Source organism: Sceloporus undulatus, chromosome 6 (assembly GCF_019175285.1).
Source record: "Sceloporus undulatus isolate JIND9_A2432 ecotype Alabama chromosome 6, SceUnd_v1.1, whole genome shotgun sequence".
NCBI classification, from domain to species: domain Eukaryota; kingdom Metazoa; phylum Chordata; class Lepidosauria; order Squamata; family Phrynosomatidae; genus Sceloporus; species Sceloporus undulatus.
Window position 1 is genome coordinate 129,207,003 of NC_056527.1, and position 23,706 is coordinate 129,230,708.

Genomic DNA, 23,706 nt, shown 5'->3' on the forward strand with positions numbered 1-23,706 from the left:
TTATGAACATATGCTAGGGTTTTCTTTTCTTTTTTCTTCTTCTCCTTCCCTATTTCACTTTCCTTTTGTGTCTTGCTTATTATTATTATTATTATTATTATTATTATTATTATTATTATTTTAAGTTTTATTAATTAAAAATTAGTACAATAGAACAAATAAAGACAAAAAACAAAACATACATCACACGAAAACATAAATAACCTACATACCTAGGTACACTAAACACTAAACAAAAACTTACCTAACTTCCTCCGCTGTACTAACTGTTACGTGTTAAGAAAAATTAATAATTTTACATACTATTATCATATTGTATCCAAATAGCCTAGGAAACGTACTCTTTGTTCATAAACACCTTACTGTCAGCTTTTTATTATTATTATTTTAAAGCTGGAGGAAGTAACTGTTGCCTTTGTTTTCTTTTTGTGTATGTAAGCTACTCACTTTCCACCTGTAAAGTGTGGTATGAACGTTATTCAGGAGAAAGGTGCGATAGAAATTAAATAAATACATAAACAAGTATTGCTTTGGTGGTATACCCCTCACACCAAACCCAAGCCCATGATAGCTATTTCTCACAATTTTCACTTCATTTAACTTTGGGCAATTGAGTGGACTGTCAGTTGGCTATGTACTCATTACCACCAACATCCCCATGCCAGGGTTATAGGTGTTTTCACTGTCCAAGACCAGAAAGAAAGGGCTCAATTATATTAGCTGTATCTGAGGTCAGCTGTTGAGTGACTGCAGTCAGACGCTTTGCTGTCTTCCTGTGAACTCCATACCTATGGGATCTCTGCATACACAACAGTACCACTGAGAAACTCTTCTAATGGAAAACCACTATCAAGGAGTCTAATGGCATTCTAGATATTAATAGGTTGTAATCAGCCTAAACCCAGCCAGGGGCCCAAGAGAGGCGAACAGAAAGCAGAGCAAGGATAAACTAAGAAGGAGAGAAGATGCAGAGAAGGGAGAGAAGGACATTATTTATTTATTTATGGTATTTATACCCCGCCCTTCAGCCCTAAAGGCTCTCAGAGTGGATGAGACATAAGGGAGACACACTGGCAAAAACATGACAGGGAGAATACGAGGAAGAAGAACTGAAGGGGAAGGAGAGGAGGAGTTCAGTGGTCACAGACAGGAACAACCTAGAACAATGAGATGCATTAAATAAAGTGATAAACTGGGTAGTAGCACTAATGGTCAGTGACACCAATGTAAGATTTCCCAGAGGGAACAGCAGCAACAGCATAGCTAATCCTTGTTGGCACTGCATACAGAGAAGCAAGAGTGAGCCTTCTTGCGAAAACATCTCACCAAGAAAACCTTATGATGAAACAACCTTTGTCCACTACATGGAAAATGCAGATAGAAATGGAAAAAGAAAAAGAGAGAAAGGAGAGGAGGCACATCCTAGCAGTGTCCCAAACTGTTTCCATTTTTCTTTTTCCTGCATTTTATAAAAATGACTGTCTACAAATTATACCAACCAGAGATAAAATTAGAACTTAAACTGACTGGCAGACCACAAATTATAGTATAGAGAGTAATGATGTGTAAGAAATGATAGCAGCTTTTCTTACAGAGGAAATGGAAAATATGATTTAAAAATAGAAATCTCCTATTATAGGCAACAATCACAACTAGGAAAAGACAGTATTAGTATAGGAAAAGCCAACATTAGTGTAAGTAGTGAAATTGTTTGCAATGGCCAAATCTTCTGTTTAAACATATTTATTTTTTGTTTTCAAAGGTATGCTTTCCTTTCCTTCAAAGAAACCCAAGTGGCTTAATAAAATCGTAATTAGGCCAGCTCTCTCACTTCTTTCAAAGTTGTCCTTAAGATCCACATTTTCACTGAAGCCTTCAACATTATTTACTTCCTGGCCCTTACTGCAGGGCTGGGGGACCACTAGCCCATCAGACATTTTAATTATAACTCCCACAATCCCCTACATATCATCTATATTGGCAGCAATATAAATAGTAATACCTGGCAGACAACAGGCATGTTGTAGGAAGCATGTTCACTTTTGGGCTGATAGATATTGGACAAAGCTTTCCTAATATCTTTTGACTGATTAATGGTTAATCAAAGACATAGAAACTTGTCACACACTTCACCTGTCTAAAGGAAACAGATTTGCAGTTTGGAACCTTGCCTGACAGAAAACCGTATTTAGCAGCAGCTTTTGGGAGTTACTAGGGTGTATTTCAATAGCACTATTAATGGAGTGTAGGGTGGGGTTTGTCTGTTTACCACTGCTCTGTTTTTAAGCAGAAAGATATGATAGAGCACCATTAATATCTAGTGTTCCTCTCCATGAAGAAACTGACATTGAGAAGTTATGCCCCAGAAACATTCTTAATTACACTGGGTAACAAAAACCACAATATTTCATTTCACAAAAAGACCACAAAATCATTTATATGCAAGAGCATTTAACTGAAAGAAAAGAGTTATGGAGTATAAAATAAAGATTAAATACCTTCAAGAAATTTGCCACAGAGCTAACATGGTTGGCACAGGCTCCTTTTCTCACATCATTAACACCTTCACCAAACTGCCAAAAGAAAACATGAAGAACTTTAAGCAGACTAACTCATGTCAAGACTTATTTATTTTATACAGATGGAGTCACTAACTTGAACACAGAGAAGAGAAGGCAGGGGAAGGAAATGCCTCAGACAGAGTTACTAAAGAGATCAAAATCCAAAGGCAACTTCCCACTCATTGTTTATGTTAACTATACGCAGTTAACTATTTATCATTACAATATCCAGCTCCTAAATCAAGGCAAGGAATAGTGGTATGAAAAGAATGCACAGCTCTCTGGACTAAAGAGCAAAAAGATGTTGGCCTAAGCCTACTAAATTCTGAAATCATATCAAAGACTTGTAAGGATTATTTCATAATCTGTCACAAGACCCCAGAATCTTAACCATGCTTTATTTATGAAAATAAATTTTAAAAGCAAAATATTAATATTAATCTCTTTGGCTGACTATCACTAGCTCAGATTTTATCAGTGTATACATGTACTTAAGTTTTTACAATTCCAGTGCTGTACTGAAGGACATTTGTAATTTTAAAGGTCACTTCCCTAGTGTGGAGAAGTTCTTCTGGAGCTCTTCATTGATCCTTTGTTTTAATCATGCTAAATAATTGGTATCCTTTTAACAAACCAGAATCATTTACAAATAAGAAAAAAAAACATTTATTTTCTGGCCAGACAAAACAGTGAACTATAGTTTATCATTAACTGGGATTGGAAGGCATTAATCCTCTAGTGCAATTTGGAGGAAAGAACCCAAAGCTCTCTAATAAAATGCCAGCTTCTGGATTGAGATTCTTTCTGAACAGCGAATAGAAAGAACGCAATGGGAAAAGAGGCATCTAAATTTATTTCTTGGATTTTTCAAACACTGGCATTTACTTCTAAAGTGTTGCATTATCCAGTAAGAGGTACTATATGTTTTTTATATGAAGGCATGCAAACAATAATTTCCATAGTCAAATGGGACTGTATTCTACATACCCAATTGATGAGCACATATTTGGGCAAGCCAGAGTTTGGAGCTGTTACCCTGCAGAAAGCATACATCACTTTCCCACTGTTTAGTTCTTCTATCATCTCCTCCAGGCCACCTTCTATATACAATCAAGAGATAAAGACAGGAAAAAGGAGAGGCAACATGAAACTAACCTACTAACTCAGTCAATTAAAACCAATACACAACACTCTTAGATCAGACCTCCTCAATCTAGAATTGGAAGAGGTTTTGAAATACAACTCCCACCAATCCAAGATTAGTAGCTTGCCCAGTACTGGATGCAAATGCTGAGATGGAGCTGTAGTCCAATGTATCTGGAGGGTGCCAGGTTAGGGAAAGCTACTCCAAATTACACAGATGTCAATTAGGACAAAGTTTCCCCAAAGGTAGAGGCTGAAACCGAAGGTATACATTAGCCTACTGAGAAATATTTCCCCTTTTTTCTTTCCATTGTTGATCTCCACACATCTCACAAACCACTTTCAAAGTTCTCCTCAGCAGAGCATTACAATATCTGCTCAGTTTCGAAAGTTACTTGCAATGCTATGTATCATGAGGGGAGCTGTTATTTGAGAAAAAACAGAGTTAAAGCCTGTTTGCATACACAGAACTAGTTCCATGGCTATTTGGAGCCTAGCTATCATTTATATAAGCCTAACAACACAGCTGATCTTCTGCCATATGCTGTTAACAGAATTGGTTATGATCATGAGAAAAACAGTTTCAAACTGTTCAGCTACAAAGCTCAGTTAATGGCACTGGATGAATCAGTCTCATTTAGCCTAATTTCTTATTGGTTTGAGAGATAAAAGGTATCAAGAATTGTAAACAATATTGTATTCTTGGGGGGTTAAAAGGCCCAAAACACAGGGGGCTAAATGAAGTGGCTTCTTTCCCCCCCTCTTTTCTCGTTGCTCATTTTTACAAGAAAGGCAACCAAGCTACTTCCCTTTTTGCTACAGCTGAAAGAGAACAGTTTCTAGATGAACCATATCAACATGAGAGTTCTCTTTTTCAACAGCCTTACTATTAATATTTCCAGGAACTAGGAGATACCTAATAGAGAATAATTTATGTCCAGAGTGGTGTAGTGGTCTGAGTGCTGGACTACAACTTTGGAGGCCAGGGTTCAAATTCCCACTCAGCCATGGAAACACATTGTGTGACCTTAGGCAAATCACACCCTCTCAGCCTCAGATGGAGACAAAGGCAAATCCCGTCTGAACAAATCTTGCCAAGAAAATCCTGTGATAGGCTTGTTTTAGGACTGCCATAAATCTGCAACAACAACAGCAGCATGAGAAAGTATTCCTTACTGAGGTATGCATGCCTGTCTAAATTCTCTTTCTACCTGTTAGAAGCATAAGAGAGTCTGGACTCACATCACAAGATGCTAATTCAAAAGCATAATTCAATTTCTCACAGTTTGGATATCATGCTAAGTCAGTTTGCCCTAACCATTGTTTAGAAAGCAAAATATTGTTTCAGCTTCAAAAGATACAACAAAACGTGGTATCAAAGTGTATGTCTCTTTTTGGCCTTTAGCTTAACAAACCCCCTTTAGGGGGTGTTAATTGGATTTGGGGTTGCTAATAGGGAGGGGATTCTAGAAAGGGAGAAACAGCTGTATTTGAGGACTGTCAATCTGAATATTCCACCAAGTCAATCTGTAGAGTCAGTAAAAACTATGGTTTCAGGACTCAGGCTTCCTAGCTGATTGCAAACCAGTTGACCAATTCAGGCACTATGACAAGTTGGTTAAGCTTTCTTATCCACCCTGATATTCAGTTTCTGATAGTGAACAAACAAATTCAGAGACAGAAAATTTACATAGAAGTGTTTGGCCTTTGCATATTTAGGGGAATGACTACCTTCATAGTGATGAAATTGTAGGTACAAAACAAATGAAATACACTTTTATTGATGTGATTCTTAGCAACTCCTCACCCTCTTTTACTTTTAACTTTTTTTAAAAAGGTACAACAACCAAAAGTATTTGATAAATGGTTATAGTCTCCAAAATTGCCCTTTAATACATAATTCCCCATGAACAAGATGTGAGACTAAATCAGGCATACTGCCCAACAGCTTTCTTTTCTCCTGTTTCTTTTCTTTTAACGTTTATTTTCAAAGTGGTCATTCCAGCTTTTGAACGTCCTGCTCCACTGCTGCATAGTTTTGATAACATTGTCAATATATAATGCATCACTTCTTTCCCACTCAGAGAGTGAAGTGTATTTCCACTTGGCCTTTCACACTCTGCCTCACGGGGCTAGATTTGGGCACTTCTAATCCTCCTCCTTGTCTGGACAAGCAGCAACAGGCAGGAAATTAAATGACTAAAATGAGTATTTTTTTAATATATGCAAAGAAGGGATATGCTTCTAGAACAGAGTCAGACATATGCCTTAACTGGGTCATGAGACAAGCTGCACTTGGATTATGAAAACCAGCTAGCCAAGCAGATATCTTTCCAGAATCTAATGAATTAAGCAATAAAAATGTTTACTGCAACTTCCTCCAGTAAAAAAAAAAAGCAATCATCTATCCAGACCATGTCTACTGCTATACACTCTACAAAACTTACCTCCAGTCCCAGCCACTCTCAGGTCATTGCTGTTACCTTCATAAGTAAATAGAGCCCTGAAAATAGCAAAACAAAGAATGGAATTAGAGTTAAAATGATTTTATTCATCAGCAACTGAGGATACATCTTGAATCACATAAACTGATTATAGTCCTCAAAAGTCTGTTAATCCTTAAAGTGTGACAAGACACTCCCATAACAGCATGCCATCACATACAATTACCTATCATAATTAATCCTATCATAATTAATAATTCTCTCCAGTGATCTTCAGAACTATCACAGATGTGGATTTCCAAGGCATCCCTATTTATCACTTAATTGTGTCCACATCATTTTTCTATCATATCATTTCTTACCCCTTCCTGACAAATTCTTCCTCTCCAACCTTATTAGTGCTACTTTGGTACAAAAATGGAATAAAATAAAATAAAAAATTAAAACATATCCATGTCCATCATTTTTATTACATTTCCCCACCATACAAAGTTTTCTAACAGTTACCAACTTTAGTTTCTCCTTGTGTAAAGGAAGCCATTCTCTATGCTTGGAGAAGAACATGTGAGAAAAGTGAACACTATCCCTCTTTTGAACAATACAGTATCTTAATGAATTCATAATCTAATGATGTTGGGGCAACAGTAATAGGTAGAATTAAAAATAGAAAACTGTTTGCTATTAGTCAACAAATACATAGATAAAGAAAACCTGTTGCCACACTGTCCAATTGATGCAGTTTGACACCACTTTAATTGTCATGGCTACATCTATGGAATCCTGGGATTTGTTGTGGCACCAGAGCACTGACAGAGAAGGCTAAATATCTGACAGAACTCCAAAACCCAGAATTCAATAGCACTGAGCCATGGCAGTTAAAGTGGTGTCGAACTGCATTAATTCTGCAATGCAGAGCCTTAGTTAAGGCATGTTGCTAAAATATGTTGTGGTTTTGGGGTGATGCAGGCCCGGCATGTAACATGCACAGCAATGGGGATTTGTGTTAGAGAGATGTGAGTAAGTGGCTCTTGCATGATGAAACGTTTTCTGGCAGATCCGGCTTCAGGAGTTGGCATCATTTGACTTCTGCCAAGGCTCACACTGCAGGAGGGGACTAACTTTCGGATCCCCAGATTCCTTTGGTCCTTATCTTCCTGGCCTTGACCGCCTCAGGTTTTAATTGATTTGATTCAGTTTATTTAAATAATGATTTAATTCAGTCTAATTTAAAACCATGATTTAAATCTACTTAATTTGAGCCAGTTCTCTAGAGCAGTGGTGCCCAAACCTTTTAGACTTGCCGTATCCTTCATATTATCAAAATGTCTTTAATTAACATAGTTACTGTTATTTCAAATGTATATCTTGTAACTATAAATAAATACCCTGATAAATGGGATTAAAAAGCAATTGGATTTAAAAATTGAACAGACAGTGCATAAGAAACACACAACAAATGCTCAGTGCAGTCCTTGAGCTTGTTTTGAGGCACATAGTTTTTGTACATCAGGTTCAACAGATGTAAGATACGGTCTTAAATCTGGAACTGCATTTGATACTTATTTTTTAGAAAGGCATAAGAAGAGAAATCTCTCTCTCCAACTCCATATTTGTAAATGGCAAAAGAAAATTAAGTGCCTTTTTGGAAAGCAGTTCATGTTCTCTGCTGATGTCTGCCCAGAAGTTAATAAGGGATTTTTCGTTGCAGTCAGCTTTTAACGTAGGATCAGCCAAAAGTTTAATCAACTTTTCTTTTTCCTTCCTTGATCAATAGTCTGGCAGCTTGGAAAGGATTTGCAAGAAAGTTGTTCTCCAGGTTTTGAAAGATACGTCTTGAAAAATGGTTTTAGCCTTTCAAGTGTTTCAGTTATTTTCTTGCTCATTTCCTGGGAGAGCTGTAGCTTGTCCTCAGACAGGAAATTGTGTAAAGTTTCAAATAGCTCAGGTTGGCCTTTTTCAATACAAGAAATCCAAAAATCTAATTTTTAAATCATAGATTCAATTTTGTGCAAAACTCTGAAGATCGTTATTAAGCTGTTCTGAAGTTTAGATTGATCGATATGCAAAAGCCTGAAGCAAATCACAGTTGTGTAACTTGGAAGCAAGTTGGAAAGAATGGTCTAAAAACAACAACAGCCCACACACATCCTAGACCTAATGCCTAATTTTGAACAGACTTTATGAGAGAGCCACCTTCCTTTTGTATGAAGGAGTAGAATGAAGGCTCATCATCTCTTCACACAGTGCTTAAAAAACCCTCCACTTTGTGGACTTTGACTTTATAAAATTTGGTAACCAGTTTAACAGCTTCAGCAAGAACAACTTGTAATTCAACAGGGAGGTGCTTAGATGCTAGGATTTGTAGCAGCGTATGTAGCAGTGACTCCAGGTAATACTGGGGGCTACCTTCATGATACATCTATGAAGACCAGAATAAAAACATGGATTTGCCCCCATCAATGCACAGCCCAAAACAGTTAGACCAATAAATGTCCTTTTCTTTGAAATAACATAGCATTAAAAATATCCTCATCTCTTGTACGCTCTGACAGGATGACAAAGCAAAAGCCTGAGTCCCATCATATGCTACAAGTTTCTCACAGTCTTCACATACTCTATAGCCCGCATCTTGCTTCAGACCATGGCCCTGGTTGCTTGCCCATTGTAATCTAGCGTCAGATGTGCTAAACACACAGATATAGGCAGGAAGACACACACACTTTTCTGTGCATGCTGAATCCAAACCCTGCCTCTACTCACAGGGACACTAACAGTCATCTAGACCTGTACCATGAGCTACAATCTCCTTTACCATTGTGATTAACTGCCATCAAATCGGCCCTGACTCATGGAGACCCTGTGGATGACATCTCCAAGTCCCCGTTCTCCATTGAATCACAGAATCAGAGTTGGAAGAGATCACAAGGGCCATCCAGTCCAACCCCACTCCATTCTGCCATGCAGGAACTCTCAATCAAAGCATACCCAACAGATGGCCATCCAGCCTCTGCTTAAAGACCTGCTTAAATCCTGTAGATTCAGGCCCATGACCTCCCTGATGGAGTCTAGCCATCTGGTGTGGGCTCTTCTCCGCTTCTATTGCCCTCAACCTCCTCAAGCATTAATGTCTTTTCTAATGAGTCCTGCCTTCTCATGATGTGGACAAAGTACGACTGCCTCAGTTTGATCATTTGAGCTTCCATGGAGATTTCCAGCTTGAACTGTTCTAAAACCCATTTGTTAGGGGTTTTTTTTTGTTTTGTTTTTGTATGTCCATGGTATCCTCAGCACTCTTCTCCTGCACCACATCTCAAATGAATTCCATAGCATTGAGCTATGGCAATTGAAGTGGTGTTAAACTGCATTATTTCTGCAGTGTAGATGCAGCCTCAGTGGGATCACTGCACAGTAAATGTATTTAGGATTCCAAGGGTTTTTTTTCCCCATCCATTTTTTCTCTATCCTCCCCCCCCCCCCCCCACTGTCCAGCTCTGACCTTCTGATTCTGACTTTAGTGCTCAGTTGTATGTGTTTACACTTTAGGGTCTTATCTAGTTCCTTCTTATAGCCTCCTTTGTTGTTGTTGTTAACTGCCTTTGAGTCGACCTCGACTCATGGCAACCCTGTAGATGAGACATCTTGAAGCCCCTCTGTTAAGTGGATCTCTGCTCAGGTCCTGCAGGCTCAGGCCTATGGCCTCTCTAACTGAGCCTAGCTATCTGGCGTGTGGGCTTCCTCTTTCTTCTTCCCTCCACCTTTCCTAGCATTATTGTCTTTTCTAAAGACTCATGCCTTTTCACAATGTGGCCAAAATACAACAGCCTCAAGTCAGTCATCCTGGCTTCTGGGGAGAGTTCAGGCTTAGAATCACAGACTCATAGGAACAGAGCTGCAGATGGAGGAGCCCAGCAGGATGCCCTACAAAGGCTCCCAGCATTTCCACAGAGTTGGAAGAGACCCCACGGGCCATCCAGTCCAACCCCCTTCATGCAGGAACTCTCAATCAAAGCACCCTCGACAGATGGCCATCCAGCCTGTTTACAAACCTCTATAATAAAGATGGAGACTCAAAGGCAGTGTGTTCCACTTTTGAACAGCTCTTACTGTCAGGAAGTGCTTCCTAATGTTGAGCTGGAATCTCTTTCCCTGGAGCTTGCATCCATTGTTCTGGGTCCTGTTCTCTGGAGCAGCAGCAAACAAGCTTGCTCTCTCCTCAGTATGACACCCCTTCAATACTTAAACAGGGCTATCATGTTACCCCTTAACTTCCTCTTCTCCAGCCTGAACATACCCAGCTCCTTAAGTCATGGTCCAGGCGTCGGAACCGTTGGACTGATTCCCTTTCCCCAGTGCCATTACCTTCTCCTTTTTGTGTCATGTCTTTTTAGATTGTAAGCCTGAGGTCAGGGATCTGTCTATCTGTAAACCGCTCTTGAGAGCCTTTATGGCTGAATGTATAAATAAATACATAAATAAATAAGTCTACTCATAAGGCATGGTTTCTCAACCCTTGATCTGTTCAAGGACCCATTTGTTTGGCCTTCCCTAGTCAGCACTCTTCCCAGCATCACATCACAATCTTCCCATCTCCTTTCTTCACTGTCCAGATCCCCAAACTGTGCTCTTTAAATTTTGGACTTCAGCTCCCAGAATCCCATACAACTAGCCAACAGGGCTAAAGCTTCTGGGAGCTGAAGTCCAACAACCTCTTAAAGGACACAGTTGGGGGGGACCACTACTCTACATCAATGGTCCCCAAATGGTGCCCTTTAAGGGCTTTAGGACTTCAGCTCCCAGAATCCCAGGCTACTGGCTGAGAATGCTGAGGCTTCTGGGAGCTGAAGTCCAACAATAAAGGGCAATTTGGGGACCACTGCCTTGCATCAATGGTCCCCAAACAGTGCCCTTTAAGGGGTTTGGGGCTTTAGCTCCCACCACTGCCCTACAAGGTGACCTTCTACATCAAAGTGAGCTCTTTAAGGAAATGTTGGACTTCATTTCCCAGAATCCCACTGTCCAAGAGGGCTAAGTCTTCTGGGAGCTGAAGTCCAACAATCCCTTTCTAGGGGTTGGGGGGGCACTGCCCTACAGCCCCAGAGGCTTCTTCCTATACACACAAATCTACCCCTTCCCAAACCCAACCCCAGAAACACAGCCAGCTCCAGGGAGGCTGCTGCAGCTGAGCCCCACACCCTCCTCCCCCATAAACCCAGGCAAGGGTCCCTCCTTGGGAGGAGGAGGAGGAGAGCCCCCTGGTCCTTGTGGGGCGGGAAGAAGGGGAGCCTGGCCCCAGGGGCCCCGGCTTACCAGTCCTTGGGGCTCCCCGAGGCCACCACTCGGGCGTAGGCCTCCTGCAGCGCAGGCCCATTCCGGCTCAGGTTCAGCGCCATGGAGCAGCCCTGCTTCCCTCCTCGCCTCGGCCTCCTGGGCGCTTCTTCCGGCTCCGCCTGCCTGAAAGAGACCGGCTGCAGCTACGGAGGAGGAGGAGGAGGAGGAGGAAGGCCCAGGAGGCGGGCACAAGCCTCCACGCCTCCTTCCTTCCTTCCCTCCAGAGCCCCTCAAGGAAGGCAATCCCCAGCCCCACTCCATTGTCCCCCCAAAGGCACTGCTTTCCTCGGAAATGGTCCAGTTTGACACCCCTTAGCCTTTGTAAACAACATTTGTATTTAAGAGCCACTCCCATCCAACAAGGCTGCGTCCACACCGCAGAAATGATCCAGTTTGATACCACTTCACCCTTCTAAACAGCATTTTTGTTCAGGAGTCACTCCCAATTGGCAAAGGGGCCAGACCAGGCTGCATCGTTTCACCCTCTCTGTTCAACGTATTATATGCAGAACATATTATAAGGAAAGCAGGCCTGGACACAGAAGAAGTAAAAATAGGAGGAAGGAATATCAACAGTCTAAAGATATGCAGATGATGCCAGAGAAACCTGAAAGACCTGGAACAACTACTAAGGAAGGTCAAAGAAGAAAGTGCAAAGGCAGGCTTAATGTTGAACAGAAATAATGGACCTTCACAAGTTCAACCCAGACGACAAAGAAATAGAAATAGCAAAAGGATTCCCATACCTTGGGTCAAACATTGATAGAAATGGGGACTGCAGTCAGGAAATCGGAAGATTAAGAATGGGGAGGGTGGCTATGAAAGAACTAGAAATGATTCTAAAACGCAAAGATATACAGCTGAGCACAAATGTTAGAGTCATACAAGCCCTTGTGTTCCCTATTGCCCTGTATGGAGGTGAGAGCTGGACATTTAAGAAAGAAGATAGGAAGAAAACCCCTTTGTTTGAGCTGTGGGGCTGGAGAAGAGCGCTCACAATCCTATGGACTACAGCCGAAAGGACAAAGAAATGGGTCCTGGAGCAGATCAAGCCTGGAAGAAGCCAAGATGACAAGACTTAGACTGTCGTACTTTGGACACATCATGAGAAGGAAGGACTCATTGGAAAAGACAATAATGCTGGGAAAGGTGGAGGGAAATAGGAAGAGAGGAAGGCCACATGCCAGATGGATAATGGACTCTATTAAGGGGGTTATGGGTTTTATGGGTTTTCAGGGATTAAGCAGAGCAGTGGAGGACTGAGGGCCTTGGAGATGTCTCATCCAGAGGGTCGCCATGAGTCAGAAAAAACAAGACAAAACAAAAGAACAGGCATTAGAGCAAACTGAGCCTGAACTATCTCTAGAAGCTAAGAGGAATCCTCTGAGACTATCATAGTTTGAATATATCACAAGAAAGCATCATTCACTAGAGAAGACAATGATGACTGATACATTTGAAGGGCATAGGAAAAGAGGAAGATCACATTATAAGTTGATAGAGGAAGCCACAGCCCTGAGCTTGCAAGACCTGAGCAGAGCTGTTGAAAACAAGGTGACTTGGAAGATTCTCATTCATCGGATTGCCATAAGTTAAAGATGACTTGACAGCAGTTAACAACAATGTGCCCGACTGACACATCTTTACAGCACCATTATAACTGCCACCTGCCCAAAGTAAACAGCATATAATTCTCTGTTTGCTTTGCCAGTAGCCAAAATGTTTCTATTTCATTCCCACCAGAAGGAGGCATAGCTAGCAGCCACTAGTTCACACGCCTAATTACATATTTGTAGCAATGTCATGCACAGGAGACCTTACGTTCAGAAATCCAGGCTGTCAGTAGTAAAAGAGAAAAGCTTTATTCAGAAACTATAGATGTTCACCACAGTTGTGTGCTGTCAGGACTGAGAATTCACTGTCAATACAGTAAAGCATATCATAATTGAGGTTTTGAGTGGGGTTGGCACTCCATTCATCCATAAACCTAAACAGATTCCTTTCTTCTTCCTTACCACGCTTGGCCCTCCTTTCAGCCCATACCATACATTCTCATGGGACTGACCTTGCAAAGTCTTTTTTCCCCTTTCCCCCATCTGCTTGTTAACTACTAAAGGAATGTGAGCAACAACCCTACTAATTAACTTATTATTATAATATATCCCATTATCCCTACCAGTACCCCATAGTATATTTAGTGCGAACAGAGCAATAGCAGTGAACCTGACCCTATTAATCACTGGAGGCAAGGTGAAAGATTCAGCTCCTGGCAAGTAAGCAATATCCACTGAGGAAACATCAGTAAGTAAAATACAAGAGAAAAGATGTTTTTTTCCCACTTGGTGGCTGTATAGTTACAAAATATGTTTCCATGTACAGCCTAAGTGTATTTAATTTGAACAAATGGGATAGAAACATATTTTCAAACAACCTCATATACTAACGTATAGCCCTTGGGGGCTTTCCAGTAGGTGGCAGAATTGTTTCTAAAGTGTTGCTCTATTTCTTCTCTGAGAAGGAAAATAATCAACTTGTGTCAGTTTTAGGTACTGCAACAGGCATTGCGATGAAATTGTGAACCTTGATGATACCCACTCTAAACACAGAGAAATTTCTATGTTACTTTAGTACTTTCTATTTAAAAATAGTCTTGCAATATAAGCAAATTATACATGGAAGGAAATGTGTCAAGACTTTCATCCTGAGCTCCCACCGAGACAAAGAAGGGCTGACTGGCCAAATCATCAAAATACAGCAGATGCTCTTAACCAGGTTTCCCTGGAATCAGGGGCTCCATCTGAGGTTGCTGTGAGAGATTGTGATTATCCTCCTACAGAAAGAAACACATTTTAAAAAAACATTTTATGCAGGGGTTCCTTGAGACCTGAAAATTATTTCAAGGGTTTCTTCATAGTAAAAAAATTGAGAACAGCTGGACTAAAGGTACCAAAGGCTTACAAACTGACCCAGACTCCTGCATCACAGTTGATCCTGAGCACATTGAATTGGAAGCCCTTGGGCAGTAGTCCTTGAATTGGGAACTGTGAAACCCATATTCTATGGCCCTGGAACACCAAGGAAATGAGGTGTATACATCCCGTGTCTGTATGCCATCAGTGCAAGCAATGGTCCAGGAGAAATGAATCCAGGAAGAGGAGTACCAGATTGAGTCAGATGCCTGCCCTTGAAGGCCTTTCATGCCTTCAAGAAGAGGCTACGCCTGGAAAAGATGACAGGCCTTCAAGTCTAGGCCTAGACTTTTATTGGAGCAAGTTGCTCACTTGACATTTCCATGGTGCTACCTTGCCCTTTGATGCTCAAGACGGGATAAAATGGGTATACCCACACATGGAATGTGAAGAGAGAGGGAGAGACGGTGAGGAAGAAAGAGCAAAGGATGTACAGATTTAAAAATTAGAACTAGGTGCATTCAGAATAGGTTCAAAAGAGAGCTCCGTGTCTGACAATGGTAACTGTTACTAGAGAGTTGAACAAATCTTGCCATGAAAATCCTGTGATAGATTCACCTTAGAGTAATCATAAGTCAGAAATGACTTGAAGGCACACAACAACAAAAGCTCTCTTAAAGCACTGTTAAATAATTATACCTATCCAGGGAGTTATAGCTTTTAAAATACTTCCTGGCATTCCCTCTTCAATTAGGAAATAAACGTTTTACTACCAAACTGTAGACTTTAGCTCTGACTCCTTCATCCTCACCAAGTGTCAAATGCAAACACTCTTGTCTATAGTCTTAACCACAAAGCGGCTTCCTGAATTCCTGGTTTGGTTCTGAAGTGCAACTTGTGTCTCCAGGGATTGGTGGGAAACTTTTTCGTTGAGGGAAATCTCCCCCTATGGAATCTGTTTAAACAGCACTTCCAGTCTCAGCCCTAGCTTCATCTGGAACTGCAATTAACCAAACCCTGGCCTGAGTTCGCCAAGAAGAGGCCAAGTCAAAAACACACAACAACCAACATTAAGAACAGGGCTTGAAAAACTCCCTTTTTGGACTACAATTTCCAGAATCACCCAGCCAGTATGGCTAGTGGGCATACTAGTTTGAGTGATGCTAGGACTTTTGTCAGAAATGTCATTTATCCAGGCCCTGCATAAGTGGGCAGAAAAGGGGTACATTTTGATGTTAAGCCAATGAATTTGATTTTACTACAACGATGAGCAATTTGTGCCCCTTCAGATGATATTGGAGTACAGGCTAGGGGTGATGGAAACAGAGTTCTGGCAACATCTGGGGGCCACAGGTTGCCCAACTCTGTTTTACTGGCAAATGTCATTGACCACAGTGTCCATACTGGTTTAAAACATCAGTTGCATACTCAACTTTGGATGGATTCAAGGTAGCTTCAGTTATTCAAACATCAAGTCAAAATTAGGGCATCACTCTTCTCTTTCTTTACCAAGTCATGTACAGGGAGTAGTTTAATACATGTTGCTGCTTGAGGAAAAACATAAGACACACAAACATGCAGTCAGCTAAGCTGTTAGTTGAATTTTACTACTGCTAATAGGACAGCATCCTCCACTGCATCTCAGGGCAGCAGATTAACTTGTGGCATAGTTTTGTCCTCCACTAGCATGACACAAAACATAATGCATCATTTTAAAAATGCAGAGCAGGCAAAGGTGTGTATGTCAAAATTTTATTTTGGGAACCATTCAAAAGCAGAATCAGGAGACTGCCATCTGAAGCAACACAATCCATTTTATCATTTTCTCCAATCTCATTCTGCTACACCAGGGGTGGGAACATAGACTGTGGGACTGCACCTCCTATCATTCTCACCATTTGCTGTGCTGGTTAGGGTTAAAGAGATTTGTTGTCTGACAACATCACATTCCTCATCTCAGTCCTACACCTATAGATCAAACAGGCCTATGTCTCCCAAGAATATTGTGAAATTTATTACCACAAACTGCAACTTGAACTGCTGGCAACTATTCAGCACCTTCCTTGCCTGTATATCTCCCCCAAAATTTCACAAAGTAGATGTCAGTTTGGAAACTCCACTGAGCAATTAGTTTCTTGATAAAGTCAAAAGTTTTGATGATATTGTAAGGCAGGACACAAAAGTCTCTTGAGCATCTTACTCCTTTTTTCTTCCACAAAGAAAACTAATTGTAGAAAACTCCAGACTGAAATAATGGTTGCCACAAAGTCAGCTACTTTTTTAAAGCACACACAGACTGCTCATACGCTCATGGTGCTAAAGGTGTAAGAATGTGGAACTTCATCTGGTTCCTAAAAGGCCACAGTTTTTTTTCTTTGGCAGGGGAATCTTCAGGCGCTCATAAATACCAGACAAATTTGCTGCAATGGCTACATGAAAAGACACATTCTTCTTTCTGAGAAGATGTTTTTAAAAGATTAACATTCCTAATGCTTTGCCTTCTTACACAGCTGGGGGACAACTGAACCACCAGACACAAACAGCTGCTAAGGGGATGGTATTTATTCAAACAGCTTTCCTAACAAGAACGTCAAGAGTCCTCCGAGTGTATGTGCTTTGCAGGGAAGGCAAGTTTTGAGCATATACCTGTCAAAAAGAAAATCTACACATCCTTAATAACACTTGCTAAAGCTTAACATTTCTTCCGGAGGGTAGAAATAAGTTAAGATGCTGACTTGATACTTTACCACCATTCCTTAAGATTTGGGATGGAAAGCAAGAAAGACCTGCCCCATTAGAAAGCAGAGGAAGGTAGCTGTGTCGGGCAGATTTGGGGGCTCATGAATTATTTCATCTGTTTTTGTTTGTTGCAACCTGCTGGTTGTTTCCTCTATTTTTACTGGGTATTTGCTGCCAGGAAAAGGGAGAGAAGGTTTGGGAAATTTTTTTCTTCATGTACCAAAAGAACATAGCTGGTTTAAGAGACTGTATACCTTGATTCAGGCAGACAGCCATTGTGGTATAGTGGTTTGAGTGTTGGATTAGGACTCTGGGAGATGTAAAATTATGTCCTTATTAAAATGGCCACACTCCACTTCTGCCAGACGTAGATCATAGACTCATAGTGGATGACCTAGAGATTCCTAAATAAGTGTTCTCAGGTACGAAAAATAGTGTTCTTGATTTTGATTTTAGTCCCTTTACTCCCCAAGCTGCTTGGAAGCACAGAGCCGGGGGGGGGGGGCTGCTTCCAAGCAGCCCTAAGAGTAAAGAGAGTCCCTGATATACACAAAACCTTTATTCTTCACTCCACTTGCTGCCAATGACAATCTAGCATCTTTAATGTAAAAGGAATATATAATCAAAAATGTAATATAGTAATATATTACTTACTGAAGTAATCCCTGTCCCGGTTACTGAAGAGGATTGCATACAATGTCATCTTCCTTGCTAATCTAGAATTCTAGGTAACTCAATTTTATATCACTGAAGAAAATACAGTCGTCCCTCCCAATTCATGAGGGATCCATTTCAGATCCATCTACCCCCCCCCCCGGCAAATCTGGAAAAACGTCAAAGTTCAGGTTGCCATTGATTTCAATGGTGGTGCATCTGCATGTGTGCCACTGCACGCACGCTTCACACACACGCACCATTTTGTCCCTCCATGAATAGGCAAGACTGCGGACTCCACCTCCGCAAATCAGGAGGGACGACTGTATAATCACCTCTCCAATCTCCTGGAAGGTGTAGGAGATAGTTTAAAAGATAAGCAATGCTTGTGATACATATAGTCATTCACTTTTGCTTTGAGTAACTATATTTTTGTTTTGTTTTTTTCTGAAACCTGCAAAATCTGTTTTACTTGAAGGAAGCAGCACAACATGTAGATGTAGGAAGAAAATCTTGTTTTCAACTGTTTTTAAGATCTCTTTTGCCTGAACAAGATTGCACATCTCCCTGACTACCATGAACCTTTAGAATAGAGATGAAGTGATACATGGCAATGTTTTACAAGACATTGTAGAGCAGGGGTGCATGATCTGATCTCATACAGTCACTAGCCTAATTTTAAAGGTTAAAAGGTAAAGGTTTTCCCTTGACATAAATTTCTAGTTGTGACCGACTGTAGGGGGTGATGCTCATCTCCATTACTAAGCCGAAGAGCCAGCGTTGTCCGAAGATGACTCCGGTGGTCAGGTGGCCAGCATGACTGCACTGAATGCTGAAGTGGTACCTATTTATCTACTTGTATTTGCATGCTTTTGAACTGCTAGGTTGGCATAAGCTGGGACTAGTGACTGGACATCATGCCATCACATGGCACTTGGGCCTTGAACTACCCTTCCAACCTTACGATTGTCAGAATTGGCATTTTAACCACCAAGCCACTACATTCCTTTTTAAAATGCCTTCTGCAAATGACTAGAAAAGGAGACAGTGAGTGGGATGAGCTTGCCTTTTTTGACCCATCACTCCTGGCTTCACCGAGGTTTAGCAAAGTAACATATTTGCTTAAGGCCACCTTGAGCACACTCAATCTGATCTGATTTTGGAAACTAAACACAGGCTGGATAATAAATAGGTTTGGGCTGAGTTTCCTTGGATGGAAGACTAGGAGGGAACACAAGAGATCTCCATGTAGGGCTTGGAAAAAATCTCATCTCAGACCCAGGAGAATTGCTGCCAAAGTTAACTAGATAGACTCACTATTTGACTCAGTGCAGTATAAGGCACAATATCTACACAATGTCTCTGCCCTCAGCACGCTGGACCAAGTCTTGCCCAATATGTTGAAAAGTTGTATAGCTGAATTTAAATTCCTGTCATTATTTCTAAATATGTGTTTATAGTTGCAAAGTACTTGCAAAGCTTATACAACATCTTGGATGATATTTTCTGTCTTTTTGCAATTTGTAAGTTTGGAAGGCGCATATAATTTTTGTGAATTTACAAGTGGGAAATACAATGAACTGACCATGAGCCCAGTATGATATGCTGCCTGAGGCAGAACAGCAAATTGCATATACACATCTTAATTCAAAGTGTACTGTATGATATCCAGAACTGGAGGTAGCACATTGTCTGAACATGAGAGTGAGGGTGCACCTTACCCCAAAATGATGAGACGAGCCACTCCACTTCCGGAACATGAACTGTAAATGCACAAAGCCTGCCAAATTAATTGGGTACACAAGGGGAAAGAAATCTCATAAGTACTTCTTGCTATCCATAGCCATAAAATTATGGCAGGGAATGATTAAATAGCCAAAAATGGTCTGCCCTTTCATGAGACCCTCTATGCACTTTCCTGAGGCAGCTAACTCATTCTGCCTGATGGTAAGGCCAACTTTGGCCTAGTACTGCTTGTTAGAAATCCTCAAAGGGATACAAAGACAAGATAAGTTTATTACAGCCCAGGTTATTTTCAGGGAAAACTCCAACTGGGAACTATTTTCTTCAGAGAAGCTGTTTCAGTAGTCTGACAGGCCATATTCCCAGCCCTAGCAGCTTGGGATACTTTAAGTGGATGCCAAGGATTGACCTTGGGGCCTTCAACATGGAAAGTATGTGATTTGCCACTGACCTCCCCATTAGGGCATGATGACCTAAAAGTTTGAGAAACGCAGCTGTACATGTTGAGTTAATTTTAGATACCTCTGTACTTGAGTCCTCTGGATATAATGGAAGCCTCTTCCGTGCTCTCAGAGAATTTGCCTGTACCTACAGAAATGTAAAGTTTGTATTTATCATTCAATATAAACCAAAGTCCTTTAAATCCTTATCAAATGTTAAGGCTTTAGTATGACCTCAAAAATGATATCTGCCAAATCTCTTTACAGTGGCTCAAAACAAATGTTAGCCAACATAATTTAAAATTATTTAATTGCTCTCTATTTTTTTTTCTACAGAAGTTTGAATTCTTATCTTTTCCTAGTTAAATGTTCTTTCATTTCAAATAATATGCAATGGAGAGTGGCAGTGGGGGAAGGGAAAGAACCCGCTTGAACAGAGAAGGCAGAGGAGGTAGGGAGGGTATTTGCAGCCAGAGGGGTCTTCATGAATAATTAGGGCTCTGTAGTCTGCTCCAGGTCCTCCGGCAAGGGCTGCCCCACCTTTCCTGCTGACCTCATGCCGAGGTTCTTCATTAGCAGAAAAAGCATCTGAAGCTCCAAACTGAATTAATACCATGGGGGCGGGCAGGGGGGGGGGGGAACATTCAATTGATCAACAGAGTCAAAATATTCTAATAGCAGAATAACAGGGTTTAGGATTCAAGCTTCCCAGGAGAGAAATGAGGTTGGGTTTAATGAGCTCCATTGGGGCCCCAGTTTGTCAATCAAGTATTGCTCCTAACACTTGCCCCAACACCAAATGTCTTCCTTTCTTTCTGGCTTCAGTCTTTGGAGATGGGAAGGGTGGAGATAAACAGCAGATAAAATATATCTTTACCCTCTCCTGAAAAAAAAAAACACATTACAAAAAGAAAACAGGTTTTGGAATGCAGAAGCCACTGCAAAGAGCTAAAGGCGTGGCATTCTGCATGGGAATTGAAAGCTGCTTTCTCTGAAGGAATGCTGAACTCCCTGAGCCCACAAGGATACTCCCTTGCGTGTCATTACAGTCACATTATTAACACTCCGGTCTTGCTGCACACAGCTGGGATTTGAGACTCCTGTTTAGTTCTTTTTCCTGAGATCAAGGAATACTGTGGTATCAAGCTGTTCATCCAAGAGAACACACAGACACAAAGATACAAAAACCGAAACTGATCCCACCTTCCCCAAGCCGGCTGCTTTCCAAGATTACAGAGGCAATCAGTGCCGCTTACATTATCATCCTCCTCCACACTATTTATCAAGGCATGGAAGTAGCATGTTGGTTGTAATTAATTATTACCATTTTTTAAAAATTTCTTAACAAAGGTATCACTAAACTATGTTACAACTGTATCGTAGCAAGAAAAAAGTTCACTCCTTTTGCAATGCTCATATAACTTATAGTTACAAGATATGTGTAACATTCCAAGTGTCAATAAATGGTGGAGGTGGACTAAATGCTGTGTCTCATACTGATGTATTCACTTTTTCCCAAAGTAACCTTTCAGTTACCTATGAGAATAGAAAAGCAAATGTTTACCTTAACATCCTTTAAAGAAAAGTATTGTAAGCAACCTGAATCCTCTTTTGGGAGAAAAGCGGGATAATAAACAAAATTTGGGCCATAATGGCATGTAGCTACTTTGAGACCACTGAAATTATCAATAGTAACTAACTACTTTTAAATATGACATCCCAAGCTCAGATATTTATACATTTTTACTGGTATCTTCGGTGTGTTTCTGCTTTGTCCAAGCCTGCTTTTCTTATATGTTCTGCATATAAATCGAACAGATAGGGTGAAAGGATACAGCCTTGTCTGACCCCTTTGCCAACTGGGAACCATTCTGTTTCTCCATGTTCTGTTCTGACAGCAGCCTCTCGTCCTGAGTACAGATTCCTCATCAAGACTATCAGATGTGTTGGCACTCCCATGTCTTTAAGGATATTCCATAGACTTTTATGATCTATGCAGTCAAAGGCTTCGCTATAGTCTATAAAGAACATGCTGATTTTCTTTTGGAATTCCCTGGTGAGCTCCATTAGCCATCATATGTTTGCAATGTGGTCTCTAGTGCATCTTTCTTTCCTGAACCCCGCTTGAACCGCTGAGATTTTTCTCGCCATGTATGGTTGGAGTCTATGTTGCAAAATTTTGAGCATGATTTTGCTTGCATGGGAGATCAGTGCTATGGTCCTATAGTTGCTGCATGGGGATGTATATCGATCACTTCCAATCTGTTGGCCATTGTTTTGTTTTCCATATCTGTTGACATATCTTGCTTAGTACAGTACTAGAGTTGACTCTGTCAATGTGGATTGCAGCAGTTCAATTGGGATATCATCTGTTCCTGGTGATTTTTATTTATTTCTTTTTGTTATTTCTCTTATTGCAGTTTCCACCTCAATTTTTAGAATTTTGGGTTCATCTTCATATGTCTCTACATTCCATACGTCCTTCATTTTGTCATTTCTTTTGTATAATTCTTCTTTGTATTGCATTCAATATCTTATTATTCCCTCCTGGTCTTGAATTATTTTTATTGACATAGAGCACCCCAGTCCTCGGTTTGAATTTTCCTTTGATTTCCTAGATCTTGTGAAATAGATCTCTTGTTCTTCCCTTTTTGTTGTTGTCTTCTATTTCTCTGAATTGGTCATTGTAGTAATTTTCTTTATCTTTCTGCACAAGCCAATGTACTGTTGCATTCATAATTCTTAGTTTGTTCCTATCTCCCTTTTGTTTTTCTTCTTTTCTTTATTGCTTGCAGTGTTTTTTCTGTCATCCATGTTTTTTTTTCTATTTCTTTCTGTTTATTGAAAGTGTTTATTCTTCTTTTATTATATCCCTGGCTTCAGACCATAGTTCCTCTGGTTTTCAGTCTATTACATTTAGTAGTGCGAATCTGTTTCTTATGTTGTCAATAAATTATGTTGAGATATTATCTGGATCATACTTTGGTATAATCACTGGTTTTGTTTTCTTCTTGAGTCTTACTCTTATTTTTGATATGAGTAATTTGTGATCTGTGCCACAGTCGGCGCCTAGTCTATAGAGTTCCGCCATCTTTTACTTCCAATTATATAATCTGAAGAACACCAAAACCAGGACTCAGCAAATGCAAATGAGAAACCACTCAGGGTCAGAGGCTTTCCCAGCAGACAATGATCACCAGTTAGCAGACACTAATCCTCTTTTGCATATCCTCCTACCCTGAGGCCTGGCCATCAACAACAGAACAATACACAGATTAACATAGAAATCACTCCTCCTTACCCAGGATCAATATATACCCACTCTCTTCCATGCCAGCATTCTCTGAAGATGCCAGCCACAGATGCTGGTGAAATGTCAGGAATAAACTCTTCTAGAATATGGCCACATAGCCCGAAAAACCCATAAAAAGCTATGGATGCCACCCCTGAAAGCCTTCGATTTCACAATTATGTAATCTGTTTGGTTTTTGTGTTGACCGTCTATCTGGTGATGTCCATGCGTATAGCCTTCTTTCTGGTTGTATAAAAATGTGTTTGCAATGAATAAGTTGTTGGGTTCACAAAAATCTATCAGAAGCTCATCTGCTTTGTTTCTTTTGTCTAATCCAAATCTGCCTACTGTAATCTACATGACAAAGTCCTAAAAGGGAGAGCACAATTTGGCCGCCAGGGGGGGATGATGTATGCTTGAACACAGGTTCAAATAGCTATGATAATAAAAAAA

The 23,706-nt window shown here is 40.6% G+C and overlaps 1 protein-coding gene across 3 annotated transcripts in view; it reads right to left on the reverse strand.

Annotated features, from left to right (window-relative positions):
* Positions 1–23,706, reverse strand: part of DBNL (drebrin like) — a 42,622-nt gene that overhangs the window by 14,066 nt on the left and 4,850 nt on the right. For 2 of the 3 annotated variants that reach the window (XM_042474241.1, XM_042474239.1), the window contains exons 1-4: positions 11,456–11,599; positions 6,152–6,207; positions 3,549–3,661; positions 2,499–2,573 (exon numbers count right to left, since the gene is read on the reverse strand). In XM_042474241.1, coding sequence (XP_042330175.1) covers positions 2,499–2,573; positions 3,549–3,661; positions 6,152–6,207; positions 11,456–11,538 — 327 coding nt within the window. In that variant the 5' untranslated portion in view covers positions 11,539–11,599. Of the gene's footprint in view, positions 1–2,498; positions 2,574–3,548; positions 3,662–6,151; positions 6,208–11,455; positions 11,600–19,499; positions 19,542–20,043; positions 20,110–23,706 lie in introns of those variants that run through there. The other variant, XM_042474242.1, reaches the window with a different exon arrangement.